The following is a 15,810-nucleotide window of genomic DNA, read 5'->3' on the forward strand; positions in this document are numbered from 1 at the left end:
TACCCAGGGCCTGTAGTCTAAATGCTACTAGTGGGCCTGCAGCACTGGTTATGCCACCCAAACAAGTAGCCTTTTAAACCTGTCTCAGGCCTGCCATTGCAAGACCTGTGTGTGCAGTTTACTGCCAGTTTGACTTGGCATTTAAAACCACTTGCCAAGCCTTAAACTCCTTTTTAATTACACATAAGACACCCCTAAGGTAGGCTCTTGGTAGCCCAATGGCCAGGGTGCTTTGTATGTATAATATAGGACATTTACATTAAAGGTTTTGCATGTCCTGGTAGTGACAAACACCTACGTTCGTTTTTCACCACTGTGAGGCCAGCTACTCTTATAGGTTAACATTGGGAATTCCTTAAAACACTTTAAAGCTGTAATACTTGATAAGAAAGGAGTAGCTGCATCATGTTCTGTATCTTTGGAATGGTAATGATGAATCCTCTTTACTAGTAAAGTAGGATTTAACATTACTGTTTGTGATATACCTCTATTAGAAAGTGGACATTTCTCTGCTCTTACTGCTGTGTCTGCCTTGCAGCTTGTCTCCACTATACATCTTGGGTGGGTGACAGCTACACTTTGTGCATTCACTCTTTGAAAAATTATTTAACAGATTTTATTGGGTTTTTAGAAATCATGAGTTAGTGGAGTACGTGAATTTATTACAGCAGTCCCTTGTCATACATAAACATACAGTATAATATATTGGATTTGTAGTTCCTGTTGCGACTATGCATAATTCAATAATAGGTGGAGTAGCATTGAGAAATATGACATTCCGTGTCTAGTAATTAATAATGTTGTCTGCGTAACAGACCCACTTGAAAAGGTGAACTGTAAACTCCCCCCCCCCCCCCACCCCACCCCAAACAGATGGCATACATCATCCAAATTTGAAAAAAGAAATTGTCTTTTTCTGCATATATGCATTATTCATTGTGTATAGTTGCCAATGCTTGCGCATTATGGGGAGACAGTTCTTGTCGTAAAAAAGTTGCGGAGCATACCAATTTTTATGCACCCCGTAAGTAGTGCCCTTTTTCCCATTCTCAGCATTCAAACCCACAGCACGTCTCTGCCAGCAGTGATCAGATCACAAACCTTCTATGAGTCATTAATTATAATCAGACATTTTACAGGTTCTTGCATTTCCACTTAATATGGTGTTTTCCTTGCCATTTTGTACTCTCTGTGTGTTAGTTTTAATAGAATTAATGTGGTAGCCTGGTGGTATTGTCTATGTAACCAGTGTTTTTAGGTCTCTCCTAGTGAGCACTTGTACTTCGAGACATGCTGTATTCAGGATATGGGCATAAAGCTCCACCTACTTTCTGCCCATCTTTTTAATTGGCTTCTGTCCTTTGTAAATGGTGGCTTTTCATTGGTCATTAGGCTTAGAAGTCCCTCCTTAGTACCACCTTGTCTCTTCTTGAAACTCCCATGAGGAGACCCCCTGTTAAGTGTTATTACAGCCTCAAGGCATTGTTTTGAGACAGGACACTCACTTGGTCCTAAACTAGATTGGCAGGGATTACTTTAATCACTAGCAGATCTCACATTTATATTAGACCTTCTATAAATTTCCTTTCATTAGCTCCACATAGAGTACAACCTAATCCAGAGTTAATATAATAATTCTTTTGTCACATTTCAAAGCTACTAATTGTAAATATGGACATAGCTATTTGAATGTACTTGTGGTACTGATGTGCATGCAATGCATTATGGGTAGGGTGGATTTACCATATCTTCTGCAAGGTGCAGTACCATATGTGACCAAAAGTTTAGGGACTTCTAGGAGCAGCTTGCGGTACTGCACCTAGACAAGCAGTGCTGGTGCCTTGCTCACTAGGGGCCTCTAGGGGCAGCTTGCAGTACTGCACCTAGAAAATGCAGTGCTGGTGCCTTGCTCACTAAGGACCTCTAGGAGCATCTTGCGGTACTGCACTTGGAAAAGCAGTGCTGGTGCCTTGCTCACTAGGGACCTCTAGGAGCTGCTTGCGGTACTGCACCTAGAAAATGCAGTGCTGGTGCCTTGCTCACTAGGAACCTCTAGGTGCAGCTTGCGGTACTGCACCAAGGCATGCAGTGCTCGTGCCTTGCTCACTAGGGACCTCTAGGAGCAGCTTGCGGTATTGCATATAATTTCTCTTCATCAGCACCACATAGAGAACAACCTAATCTGGAATTCATATAATAATTATTTTGTCACATTTCAAAGCTACTAATTTTAAATATCAACATAGCTGTTTGAATGTACTCGTGGTACTGTTGTGAATGCAATGCATTATGGGTAGGGTGGATTTACCATGTCCTCGGCAGGGTGCAGTACCATATGTGACCAAAAGTTTGATGCTTGCGATACTGCACCTAGACATGCAGTGCTGGTGCCTTGCTCACCAGGGTCCTCTAGGAGCAGCTTGCGGTACTGCACTGAGACATATAATGCTGGTTCCTGGCTCACTACGCAAGCATTTGTAATGTACTAGGTCTCGCATTACTGAACGTATGAGCTATTGGCATTGCATTATTATTTGCAACGCCAATACCTCAAACTATCAGTAATGTGAGACCTATTGCATTGTAAATTCTTGTTATTGCTTCATTATGGCTACATTAGTATCGGAAATTAAATGCTTGAGAGTAGTAGACCTGCTTCCCTCATTTTCATTGCTGTAAACATTTGTTTGTGCAATGTTCACTGTACATCTCTGTCACCCTGGCAGTTGCTTTCGGTTAAGAAGAAAGAGCTGTTTGGGTATCCTTGTAGAGAGAAAGGATATGCAAAGATTAATATTGAAAAAGTATTTTACTTTGAATTTTAGTGACACATTCAATCCAGATGCATATCCTCTTCAACCTCTAAAAGTAGCTTATTAATTTAATCAATTTGTATATCTCCCTCTTTCTCACACAGTCATGCACATCATAAAAAGCACATGAAAATAGACTAATTTATATTTGTTGTCAATAAAAAATAAAAAAATTGCCTAATCTTGCTGATTGAGGGTGCCATACTGCTCATGATAATGTTTAAAACACCAAACATACAAATCTTCGCGGACGCAGAAACCGCAACATGCCGCATCTTCGCCTCCAGATACCTGCAACCAGGCTCCAAGGGGAATGCTCTGTTGATAGACTGGTCAGAGACATTACTCTACGCCTTTCCACCAGTCCCCCTCATTCCCCGGGTGATCAGCAAACTGTACGAATCTAAGACCGAGATGATCCTGGTTGCTCCAGAGTGGTCTTGCCATTGGTGGTACCCGGACCTTCTTCATCTGCCAGGCTATCTTGAATCCAGTGGCAAAGTGAGCAAGAGACCCACATCTGAGCATACCCTGCCAACTTAGGGCGAACAAAGTAAAACCAAAAGGGATGATGGACATTGCAAGCAGTCACCCCCAGTCAACTGATCTGGGTTTAATCCATCATCATTCTTTAGCTCACTTTGCCACTGGATTCAAGCTAGCCTGGTTGATGATGGCTGATTAGCCAGAAACCGGTCCCAGGATGCTTGTTTCTGGTCCAGGGAAGACATGGCTTGGCAGTTTGGGCTGGACTGTTCCCATGAGGCACAGGGTCAGACTGATTTGCATATGGCCATGTCTGAACTGGGGTGGCAGAGTGAGCTAAAGAATGATGATGGATTAAACCCAGATCAGATGACTGGGGGTGAGTGCTTGCATTGTTCAGCACTCCGTCCATCGTCCCCTTTGGTTTTGCTTTGTTCGCCCTAAGTTGGCAGGGTATGCCTAGATGTGGGTCCCTTGCTCACTTTGCCACTGGATTCAAGCTAGCCTGGCTGATGATGGCTGATTAGCCAGAAACCGGTCCCAGGATGCTTGTTTCCGGTCCAGGGAAGACATGGCTTGGCAGTTTGGGCTGGACTGTTTCCATGAGGCACAGGGTCAAACTGATTTGCGTATGGCGATGTCTGAACTGGGTTGGCGGAGTGAGCTAAAGAATGATGATGGATTAAACCCAGATCAGTTGACTGGGGGTGAGTGCTTGCAATGTTCAACACTCCGTCCATCATCCCCTTTGGTTTTTCTTTATTGATAAGTATCCTCTGGAAGAGAAGGATAAGTTACTTACCTATAACCCTAGTTCTCTTCCAGGGGTATACTCTTCAAAGTCATAAGCAACCCCCCTCCTTCCCGGACGAATACCAGGTCCATAAATATGTATCTGTTACCCATGCTGTGCTTACACTGTTGTACACCGTCCAAAAGAACTGACCTAACTGTCACCTGTGGGGCATGATGGGAGCCTGGAGGTTCCTGGAGGTCTTAAAGGCACAGCACCAGTTTTTTCCAACTGTTCTATATGTAGCCTCTCTAGGCTAATCTGCCTCTATGATCTTGCCTTTTTACCTTTGAAACTGAGAGCAGTTTTCTTCTCTATATCATGAAAATATCATGGTGTATGTTTCTTTATTATTTCAAATGTAAACACATTTACAATGCAATTTTGGGCATATTTGAGCCTAGTAATATGTTTTTAGGCTGCATATGTATATACATGCATATCACCTTTATATGAGAGAGTGTGTGTGTGTATATATATCATATTGACTACGTGGCTGTGCGTTTGATGAGGATTGTTTGACAGTGGTAAGAATAAAAAGAATGTTATTAATTGTCTATTCGTGTGACCTAGTATAAAAGAATTTTAAATAATGGAGAGTATCAGACTGAGGAAGGCTGCTTTGACAGCCGATACGCGTTTGTGTTGCCGGGTCAGCGGAGATCTAATGGAATAAAAGTGCCTTTGATACCCAGAATTCCTCGTGTGCTTGCTCTCTTCTTCGTGGAGTAGGGTTGTTTGTGATATATATGCAAAAAAGAAGCAGAGAACTCTGGGTAGTTCTCAAGTTTAGGTGGAAAGCAGGTCCTGTATGGAGCACTCTCAACACCAGCGACACTCTAGATCTGCTCACCTCAAATGTCTGTTTTTCTATCAAAATCTTTAAGCATAGGATTAGCACAGTGCCATCCACGCCGAGATAGAAAAGGACTAAGTCTTTTGCCATTTGTACAACAAAGTCTTTAAGCATAGGACTAGCACAGTGCTGTCCTTGCCGAGCTGTAAAATGACAAAAGCCAATTACCACTCCAGGCACAGGACCACAGCTTTGAATTGGTAAAATACCAATCAAGCCAACCTGAAATGAGCAAAAGCAACCCCCGACATACATACATACATACATACATACATACATACATACATAGAGAGATATATATATATATATATATATATATCGATCACCAACAAATTCCTTTCCAGGAAGATTGGAACGCACTCACAGATCCTTTGTTAATATTCAAAATCTTCTTTATTAAGCCATCAAATCCCAATAACCAACGTGTTTCGCTATCAGCCGATAGCTTGTTCACGGTCGGACCGTGAACAAGCTATCGGCTGATAGCGAAACACGTTGGTTATCTCCCGGTAATGTTTGGGATTTGATGGCTTAATAAAGAAGATTTTGAATATTAACAAAGGATCTGTGAGTGCGTTCCAATCTTCCTGGAAAGGAATTTGTTGGTGATATTGTGACGGCTTTGGCTCTGCTGGGGATCGCACCGAACGGAGCTAATCTCGAGCGGATATATATATATATATATATATATACATATATATATATATCTATATATATATCTATATATCTGAATAGTCCAGCCCACGTGCGGGGACCCCGGAGCAATATCCTATATATATATATATTGCTCCGGGGTCCCCGCACGTGGGCTGGACTATTCAGTGCTTATGACTTTGATGAGTATACCCCTGGAAGAGAACTAGGATTACAGGTAAGTAACTTATCCACTCACTCTACCTACATCTTATTCCCATGAGGAAAGGATCTTGTCCAACAATAGTGACATTACAACAAAAAGCTCAGTGAATGACATCAAAGGCAACAAAGATACAAACCCAAAAGAAAGCTACTCTACCTAAATTGTTTGCTGCTGAATATCAAGGTCAGTAAACAAATAGTTTTATAAATTTAGATGTGGAAATGGAATACCTTTTTAGATCTGGAGGGTAGAGAGACCCTTTCACCATAATTGAAATGGCACGGGAGTGGGGATACGTTCTCCATATTTACTTAAACGTCCAACCTCTAGGTATCCCACCTAAAATGTCTGGTGTGATCTGTTCTGGGGGAAGGGGGGAAGCTAGTCTTCACGATGACACCACACTTCTGAATACAGGGAAGGAAAGACTTCCTTTTCTTTAAATAACCCTCACACACTCTGGTAGTGTCATACTTTATTATCGGGTTCACCCTGACTCCTAAAGGTCTGGGTGGGCTCAACTGTCTTTCAGGTAGTTCTTAGAAGAAAAGGAGCAGGGGGCTTAGCTATAGATTAAAATTCCCTCAACTGCTCCAAAGTATCCCTTCATAGTGGAATACGCTGAACGAACTGTGGCGGTGTACTGTATAACCCTGATGAAAGCCCTGGACCTATCTAGGCATTAGAGTAGGGCTGAAACTTGTTGGTATGACATAGGGTCACAGGACCATTAAATCCTAAAAACCTACATACATTGTAATTTTAATATCCCTGACTACTCTTCTAACAAAGGGATATCTTGGAGCAGTTGAGGGAATTTTAATCCCTAGCTAAGCCCCCTGGTCTTTTTCTTGTAAGAGCTTCCTGAAAGACGGTTGAGCCCATCCTGACCTTTAGGAATCAAGATGAACCAATGATGAAGCATGACACTACTAGAGTGTGTGCAGACTAGATTTCCCCCTTAAACAGATCACACTCGACATTTAAGGTGGGATACCTATAGGTTGGACTGTGAGCAAATACGGCATTTTTGATCTATGGACAGATACAGCAGCAGGCGTATTATTCATCACAGGAACCTTGTTGGGAAAAGATATGCCTCCAATACTGTAAGAAGCTGTCCCATCTAGGTAGTAAGCTATTATACACAGCTGACAAGAAAAGAAAAGCGGCAGTGGCTACGGTCTTTAAAGATACCGTAAAGTCACCAAGACGGAAGAGGTGACAATACAGGGTTGTAAAGCTCTTCTTACCAGATGCAAATTCAGCCCCACTTTCTTCTGCAACAATCTCTCGCGCTGCAGACTCGCCATCTAACAATGGAGCCTTTACAGTTGCTTTCTTAGCTCATTAACTGATCTCTCAGCCAAATTCCAATTGATCTAAACATTTGGTTCGATAAACCAAATTTACCTCAACCAATTGCTTGTGTATCAGTATTAAAACACACAACTTAGAACCCATAGCCGGCCATACAATGAATGTCACCTTCCCAACCTGAAACTAATCGCTGTTCAGGTCAATAAATTTTACCAGTCACATGGACCTACCATCATATCCTCACCTTCTCATTCAAAATAACAACTGAATCCCCCATACTACAGCAATTTATAGACAGTGGAACAAATAATTAAACATGCAGGAGTTGGAATCTCAACTACCCATACATACAATTGAAGACAACAAACTCAATAGAGAAACTGTATGAATAGATGGCTGCAGCCTTTCACATACATATCCCAAGAAGTGCTTCAAAGCAAACTAACATGAAAAAGAAAGCTCCTTGGATAAAGGAAGAGATAAAAAAAGATAAAAGGACAAATCACAAAATGTCAGCAGAGTCGATAAAAATCCCAGAACCATCTAGACAAAATGTGCCTGTACAGCCCAGACAGAATGTACATAAAGTCAAAAATATCACTACACAAGCAGGATCGACAATTCTAAATGTTCAGTCAAGGAACTTATCAGAATTTCCCAATCCAGAAAGCAGTCAATTTTCCATTCTACCTTCACAAGACTGCTGCAATAAGGTAGCAGCACACTACCTAACCGAAGCAGACCCATTGGATTCATATCTAGTAGCCAAGAAATCTGGACCCCAGTTACATAATCATAAAATATCACATCAGAAAAACAAGCTGCATACATTTAGTCTTTTTAAAGAAATTACAGTTTTCCAATTGAAGACCTGGTAAAAGCTAGCAGACCTGCTGACTGCCTTCAGAACCCTGACCGCCACTAATTTTCAAGATGATTGTTCGATCAATTTCTTTAGCTGTCACCGTCAGAAATATTTTCAGTTACTCCATAAATACAGGATTTTCCCTAAGGAACTTAAGAAAGCTTACAAACCCCTTATTTAAGAACAAAAGCTTGGCCCCCTCAAGATACTAACAACAGATTAATCTCCGTTGCATGTTCTCTGTCATGGGCAATAATAATAATATTTATAAGCCTGCATAGCCATGACTGAGTAGGATATTGAAACACTTAGCATAGTGAAGTCTGATTTCAGAAAGAAAGAAGTAGCTCCTTCTGACTTTTTCAAATATTAGTTTAGAATGGTTTATAGCTATAAAACACAACTCTCTTGTGCAAACCTGTTTCCATATTTTAAAATGTTAAGGCAAAATAGAATAAGACGGGCAGGAACCCTAGAGAAAGAAATTGGATTGCATCACTTAGACAGCAAGGCTGCTCGACCAATGCAATGCTTTGTCTTTTTAGCTAACTATATTTTGTCATCCCTTGAGCATGTATCACCACGTTAGGATTTGCTTCTCTGTTTCTTGAGCTATAAATATTAAAATTGTTATAACCCACTGGTCAGACATCTTTCTTTATGCTTTCCTCCTTTCTCGCTGTTACTCTTCTGGTGAAAATTGTGCTCAGTCAAAGTGAAAGAAGCTAGAATGAAGATTATCTTCATAGTCTGGCGTGTCTTAACTGGGCATGGTTTCTGGTTGCTCATTAATCAGAGATGCCATAGAAAATATTACCATGAAGGCTGGATTTTCAGTGCAATGTGATGGACATCATTCACAGTCGGTGTTTAAGCACTGAACTTGACAGCATAGCTTTATGCATCTAACACTTCTGCTGATGGTATAAATGTTCTCAAACACTAAAAAGGAGTTCCTACACATTAAAAAAGATTCTTCATATGGTGCCAAGAACATACAGTAATGTGTTTACCTTCTTTGTCTACCCAATTCTAGCTTAACATTCTCTCCTTATGATTCATCCAGCAGCCATTATGGCACATAGTAAAAAGAACTACTCACCCTTGCATTCACTTAAGGATTTTTTGAGGTCCTAAAGAAATGTTCCCCTGCAGTGAGAAGGTCATATATTCTGTTGTAATTTTGTATACGCATTTCCAAGTTGAGGTGGCTTCTTTTTGAATCTGTGAAGAAATTGGAGCTGCATTACATGCCTTGGAAAGTAGTAGTCCTAGTCTCTCATTGCAGGTGCCCCAGAAAATTGCCCGGAATTTCCCCAGTTCTGGATATACAGAGACCATGTTATCGGTAACTCCGATGGGTAAAGTCTAGCCCATTATAAAGTGAACCCTGAGAAAACCCCGATAAGAATTAAGAGGCCACTCTTAATGAGGGCCTCAGTTAGCATTACTTTGTGCAATAGTGTATGCAGAATCAGGATCTGCATGATTGTGAGCCTTCTACCAAAATAAGTTGTTCTTAAATCATACTGTTCTTGTCAGGGCCATTCTAGATTTTTATATAAATCCAGCAAATTATTTTCTACTTTTTTCCTAATTCTTGCTTTCCATTAGAGAGAATACTTCACACTTTGAAGATCTTAACATAGCTATTTGTATTAGCTTGACGAAACAAAGAGATATATAAATCAATTTTTTCATGAACTATGTATCTAGTGGCTCAGAATTAGCTACTCGTAGCTTGTCTACTAGATGGCTGCTATCGTGCTTTACTGTTTTATAAAGATGTTACCAAAGTATTTGGAGTGAGCTTTTAGCCCATTTGTAAGAAAGTGGGTTACTGGTTGATCGAGTAAAAACCCTTCTCAAGCAGGAACCACAATCCTTGTCAGGGTGGAGGCACAAGCAGCCCCCAATTAATGTGCTCAGAACTCTGGTAGCTTGGCATACAGCAGTCCAGCTTAACTTCGAGACAGTGTGTAAAGTATTTATGCAGCACTTCAAACAGTAATGAAAGTAAAACACAAGGAAAATCCTGTGCCAATTTAGGAAAATAGAGTTAATTTTAATGAATAAAACAAGACCAAAATGACAAAAATCCAATCAGAAATGGAGGTATGCAGGTTTCAAGATTTCAGTGAAAATAGAGCCACAAAGCACCAACTGCGGAAATCTGGTATCAAGTTCAGGCCGACTACGATGGAACGCGGGCCAGCTACAGGGATCCAGTAAGGCCTATTGAAGAAGAGTACTGTGAATCCTGCTTGCAGAGTGTTGCGAGGTCCTGCTTTGAGGATACGTCGCATAGCTGAGTTGATGTGAGGTTTGGATCAGAGGTTTGTCACACATGATCGGTTCTGGGGAACTGCAAGGCTGCAATGCAGGGTCCTGCATCGTCGTTGTCGAGGAGGCCGCTGACAAGGTAAGCTTGCGATGCGAAGTGCACTGGGTGGCTCCGAAGAGACTGCAGGGCTTGCGATGCAAAGTCCTGCGACGTCGTCCAGGATGCCATCGACGAGAGGCTTTCGATGCGAGAGCCTGTGTCAGGGATGCATCAAGCAGCGGCAGTACTGATGAGGTTGTGGGCTGAGAGGTCGATGACTCCTTTTGCTGGAAGAATCCTTGCAGCAGAGACGATTTGTCGGTTATGCTCTGATTTGTGCAGGGCAGCAGAGAAGACTCATCTGGTCTGTAGGATCCACAGATGGACCGGAAGAGCACCCTCAGGCGCACTTCCAAGAGTCCAGGACTGGGGTGCTACAACTTGCAAGGGTTAAACTCACAGTTGCAGATTCCAGGCGCTGGTTACAAGAGACTAGCCCTTGGAGTGACTCTGGTTGTCCAGGGTACAGGTCGCAGGTCGAGTGATTCTTACCCAGGCAAGAGGGCATCACAGGAGGCAGCAGTCATTTGGGAGCAGCCGTCCAGAAGAGTGGCAGTCTTTTCAGCAGCACAACAGTCCTTCCTGGCAGAGCCTTCTGCAGGTCCAGAAGTGTACTGAAGAGTTGGGTCTAAGGGTCCAACATTTATACCTGGTGCTCACTTCGAAGTGGCGGAAGCTTCTAGAGATTTACAGAGGTTTCCACCCTCCTGAGGTGTCAGGCACCCCATTCCTCCCTGTCCTGGCCCCAACTTGTCTGGGGTCCCAATAGACTGGTGAGAAACTCTTTGTGGGAGTGCACAGAAAGAGACTTTGTGATGTGCAAGTGTGGTAGGTGAAACTAACCCCCCACCCCTCATTAACTCAAAATGGCCTATTCTTCCAACATCTAGCTTCCCTTTGTCTCATTGTCTGGAAGCTATACACAAGGACCTACTGTCAGCTACACCTAATCGTGTGACCCAGGATCAGGCTGCAGGCACCAAATTGTTAGGACAAGAAAATGCCAACTTTCTAAAAGTTGCATTTTTAGAATTGTGAGTAAAATTCAGACTTTACAGTGAGTGTTTTTAATTACAATTCTTTACACACCAGAATCGACCTGCTCCCAATTGGCAATCACAGCTTATTAAATGTAACAAGGTAACTACAATGTTGTCCTATTATAGAGGTAGGCCTTGCAGTAGTGAAAAACGAGTTTTTGCCGTTAGGACATGAAAAACAAAAAAAAAAGTACATGCAACCTGCCCTCTGGGCTGTCCAGTGCGTACTGTAGGGGTGACTAACATGTATTAAAAGGAGGGTTTGGGCCTGAATAATGGTTTATATTGCAAGGTCGAGATGGCAATTTAAAACTGCACACAGGTTGCAATGGCAGGCCTGAGACCTGTTTAAAGAGCTAAGAGGGTGGCGTAATCAGTTCTACGGGCCCACTAGTAGCATTTGATTTACAGGCCATGGGCACATGTAATACTACTTTTCTACATCGGCGGCCTGTGCAGGTAAGAGTGGTGAGGCGGGGTCGGGGGGAATTTCTAAAGACAACGAGGGAAAATTTAATAAATCATTAATTGTCCCTTGTCATAGTCTGTGGAAATCCCCCACCCACCACTCTTTACCTGCACGGACCGCGGCTGCTTTACTAGGGATTTAAATTAAATCGACCAATTAGGTAATAACCAATTCTTGCTTGTTTAAAGGACAGAGCGCACGTCCTTTAGCACTGGTTAGCAGTGGTAATGGTGCAGGGTCCTTAAAACCAACAAAAACTATTTCAGAAAACAGGAGGGTGAAGGCAGAAGGTTTGGGGTGAGCCTGCAGAAAGGAACAAGTCCAACACTATCCAAGCAATAGAAATGTTCTTACAGCTGACAGTCTTATAAATTACTCCAGTGTTTATTTTACAGAGTAGCCTCTTGTAGGTGAGTCCATAAAACATGTTATAGTCTGCCAGGAAGATGTTGAATTAGATTAGGCCTATATGAGACTGTTTCTGCCTATGTGCCGGGATTCCGGAACACTTTAATTTTCATGCATTCTGAGAAAAAGCCTTTAAAGAGATGAACTAGGTAATCTTTTTAGGTCTGCTGTTAGTCAAGACACTTAATATTACAAAGAAAAAATATGTATATATACACTTACTTATATTGACTTTCAGCCAGCCTTTTCATTAATTAGTCTGTTGTGCCATTCACAGTTTTCTTCTGCCCACTACAGCACTGCGAGTGACAGTATTATGCTGTTTCACAAGAAGCACATCCTCACACAAAGTAGTTCTCTTGAGTCCCGTGTACTACTAAGGCAAGGCACGCTTTTGAGATCCACAAAAATATTTTTGCTTTTAGCCGTGGATCTTTTTATGTATTGTTTAGGGAATAACAGCACCCCCAACAAAGCAGTTATACAGAAACTATGACAAGACACGCATGGACAAAGCGGAACAGCTAACAGCCATCGTTAGACCTATTAGCTTTGGCAGCACTTGTTCTAAATGCAGTCTACTTCTGTTAGGCTATCTGGCTAGATTTTCCAAATTGTTTTTGGTTGAAAAATAAGTACTTAATTGCAGCATAGTACACTAACACTGATGTCCAGGATAGCTAGAATGAAAAACTGGTAGATGGAGTCTGTAGAAAAGCGTTGTAAAAACACGCACTATACCTTTATGGTCTCTATCAAAAAACACACATTCTTATACACACAAACACTAATACACGTGTGTACACACTCGCACACACTTGTGTATGCACCCACACACCTTCATTCCATCTCTCTTCCTCTCTAATTGAACACAGACCATTTTCTGACATAGGTCAACAAAACAACTTCATCCAGGAGGAGCCTAAATTCTTTTTTTTTTTTTTTTTTGAGCAAGTGAAACATATGCCAATCCATTTCAGACCATGCTAATGCACACAGACAATTGAACACATGCTTGAGTGTAAGCAATATGTATTGCTTTTGATCTTTATGACTGAATGTGTTCCTTGCTCTAAGGAAGGGACCTCTTAGACAAAAGATTGCGTATTAATACTCTAAGGTACCGTGAAGGAAGTTTAGAGTGCGCACAGGTGCTAGTGTATTAGTCTTGGTTGCCAGAGTAGCATTTACGCTGTATCTATTTCAGAAATATGAAGAAAGTTGATGATGAATTACTGCAGGGTTTGTATTAAACAGTTCAACAACAATAATCCATTCATTTTGTATATAGTACACCAAACTGTTCAAATATAAAAGTTTAGTCTTTGCTTTCCCTATAATGCATTTGCCATGGTGCAGTTCAAGACTGGCAGAGCTGATAATGAGGTACAGCAAGTGGAGCATGGCCGGGCCCAAGCAAACTCCACTTCCTTCCTGCAGCCTGGAGCACATACTCCATACGGACAGTGTTCAATATGTAGCACACTGTCTAATACTTCACACTGCTGCCCTGTCAAACAGTGGTAGCATGCCAGAAAACAGAGAATGAGATGCCCTCACCAACTACAGCATCGCACTTTCCAGCAACCCAGAATTCTTGGAACCAATGGCAGTGATTTTTCTTAATGTTTTCAGACCTTCAGTCCACATCATTCATAGAGTAACCCTATTTTGAATGTGCCAAGTTAGACTGTCAATAATGTGTTCTAGCTAGCAATGTTATTAAAGTTAAATCGGTACAGTTAGGAGTAGCAACAAACTTAAAGAAAAGAGGAAAGATACTGGAGTTAGGTTTTGTTAATCATTGTTCACTTTTTCTGATGGTAATAGTGCTGCTGCTTTTAACCTTGGCCTAATTTCCTATTTATTTTGCTTTAGACCTCCACTAAGGGGATTCCTGCTTGAAGGAGACTTTTTTGTTGCTGCCTCACTTGCTACTACTTTAACCAAGATTGCACTACGTTATGTGGCCCTAGTTCAGGACAAGAAGAAACAAAATGTAAGTCACATTTTGAACAAGCAGAAGAATTCTTACTATTTTTGTGAATATACATTTACAATCTTAAACTGCAAAATTACCTTGGCTGGGTTTACTGTTTTACATGATATTTTAGTGATGTTTGTCTATTCCATACATCACTATTTTGATTGGAGGCTTCCATTAATTTTTAGCTTTAGAATGTGATGATATATTAATAATGAGCCTTATTGTTATGATCATTCTATCTAGCATTGTCAAAGAGTAGGACTTTTTAACAGTCTGTCAGTTTACATTGGCACTTCACGGTGCTTATGATGTCTAGAATATTATTAAATGCATCGGTGTGTGGTGGCAATTTAATGATCTGTTTGTCACTAGTCTGCAAGCATGTCAAAATTTGTAGATTTACATTTTATTCCAGTCTTAGTGTTTTTGTTGTTTTTTTTTTTTTTGCCTTTGTTCCTTTTTCTCTTTGTTTATTTCTAGGCTTACGCTCTACCAATAATAGTTATCCTCTAACAAATTGATGTGTAAAACCTAGTTTGGCTTGCAAGTGTTAATTGTCTCTGCATGTGGCAATGTTCACCACATGTGCCTAGTCTGGTAGAACAAGATCTCTGCAATTTGAGATCTAAAAGTATAATAGTCATAGAATCTACTGACTCCTGCTGTGATATTCATTATTATAGAAATTGAGCCTCTAGTGGTTGGCCTAAATTTATTCAGAGCTGTGCAAAAATATTAATTACTGTAAAAATAATGCATATTGCTAGGATTAAATGTTAACCTTGTGTGCAAATGTTCCTTGCAATTCTTTCAGTGAGTTTTCATTAGTTGCAGAATTTAAATAATCATAGATTACAACTATTTTGGAGCGACTAGGCAATTATCTACCTGTATTATGTTGCAATTCCGTTTCTGGCAAGCACTTGAAGAATGTGCATTTTCTTTTCTTTTTTTAAGTTTAAAAAGCTTTATTGAAAATAACAAGATAAACAAAGGACCAGCATTGCAAAATTCATATGCGAATTAGAAACATAAAGAAGAATGAGGCTAGTGCTATATATGAACTATAAAAGCTATTTTAAATTTTATATGGGATAAGGAATGGAGGTAGGGGGAGAGATGTAGGGGAAAAATACTTAATTGGTATCGCAGAATAATGCATATTAAAAGAAATGGGAGTACATTCCTTAATTAGTTAATTATGTACAATAAGCCAACCAATATAAAAAGTAGAGAACAGAGAAAGCAAGTATTCACGGGGGTTTAACATTTTCAACATTTAAACAAGCTATATTTGCTGAAACAGGTTGGTTTGAATAGTGAGTAAGGGGTAACCAAAAAAGATCTCTATTAATTTGTGACTTATAGGAGGAGGCAAAAGCAATGTCAAGTCTATGGAAGTGGCAAAGACTATTCCACCAGTGTTGTATAGAAAGTTTTGTGAGTGATTTCCAATTGAGAGAAATGTACTGGAAAGCCAAAGCAAGCATAAGGTCAAAGAGACCATGGTGGTGGGGAGGTATATCTAAAG

At 40.8% G+C, this 15,810-nt stretch overlaps 1 protein-coding gene across 1 annotated transcript in view; it reads left to right on the plus strand.

The window, feature by feature from the left end:
- Positions 1-15,810, plus strand: part of COPB1 (coat protein complex I subunit beta 1) — a 250,477-nt gene that overhangs the window by 126,951 nt on the left and 107,716 nt on the right. Inside the window, exon 14 of the mRNA XM_085648117.1 lies at positions 14,171-14,291. Within this exon, the coding sequence (XP_085504243.1) occupies positions 14,171-14,291 (121 nt within the window). The remainder of the gene's footprint in view (positions 1-14,170; positions 14,292-15,810) is intronic.

The sequence above is a fragment of the Triturus cristatus genome, chromosome 3_2 (assembly GCF_964204655.1).
Source record: "Triturus cristatus chromosome 3_2, aTriCri1.1, whole genome shotgun sequence".
Taxonomy (NCBI): domain Eukaryota; kingdom Metazoa; phylum Chordata; class Amphibia; order Caudata; family Salamandridae; genus Triturus; species Triturus cristatus.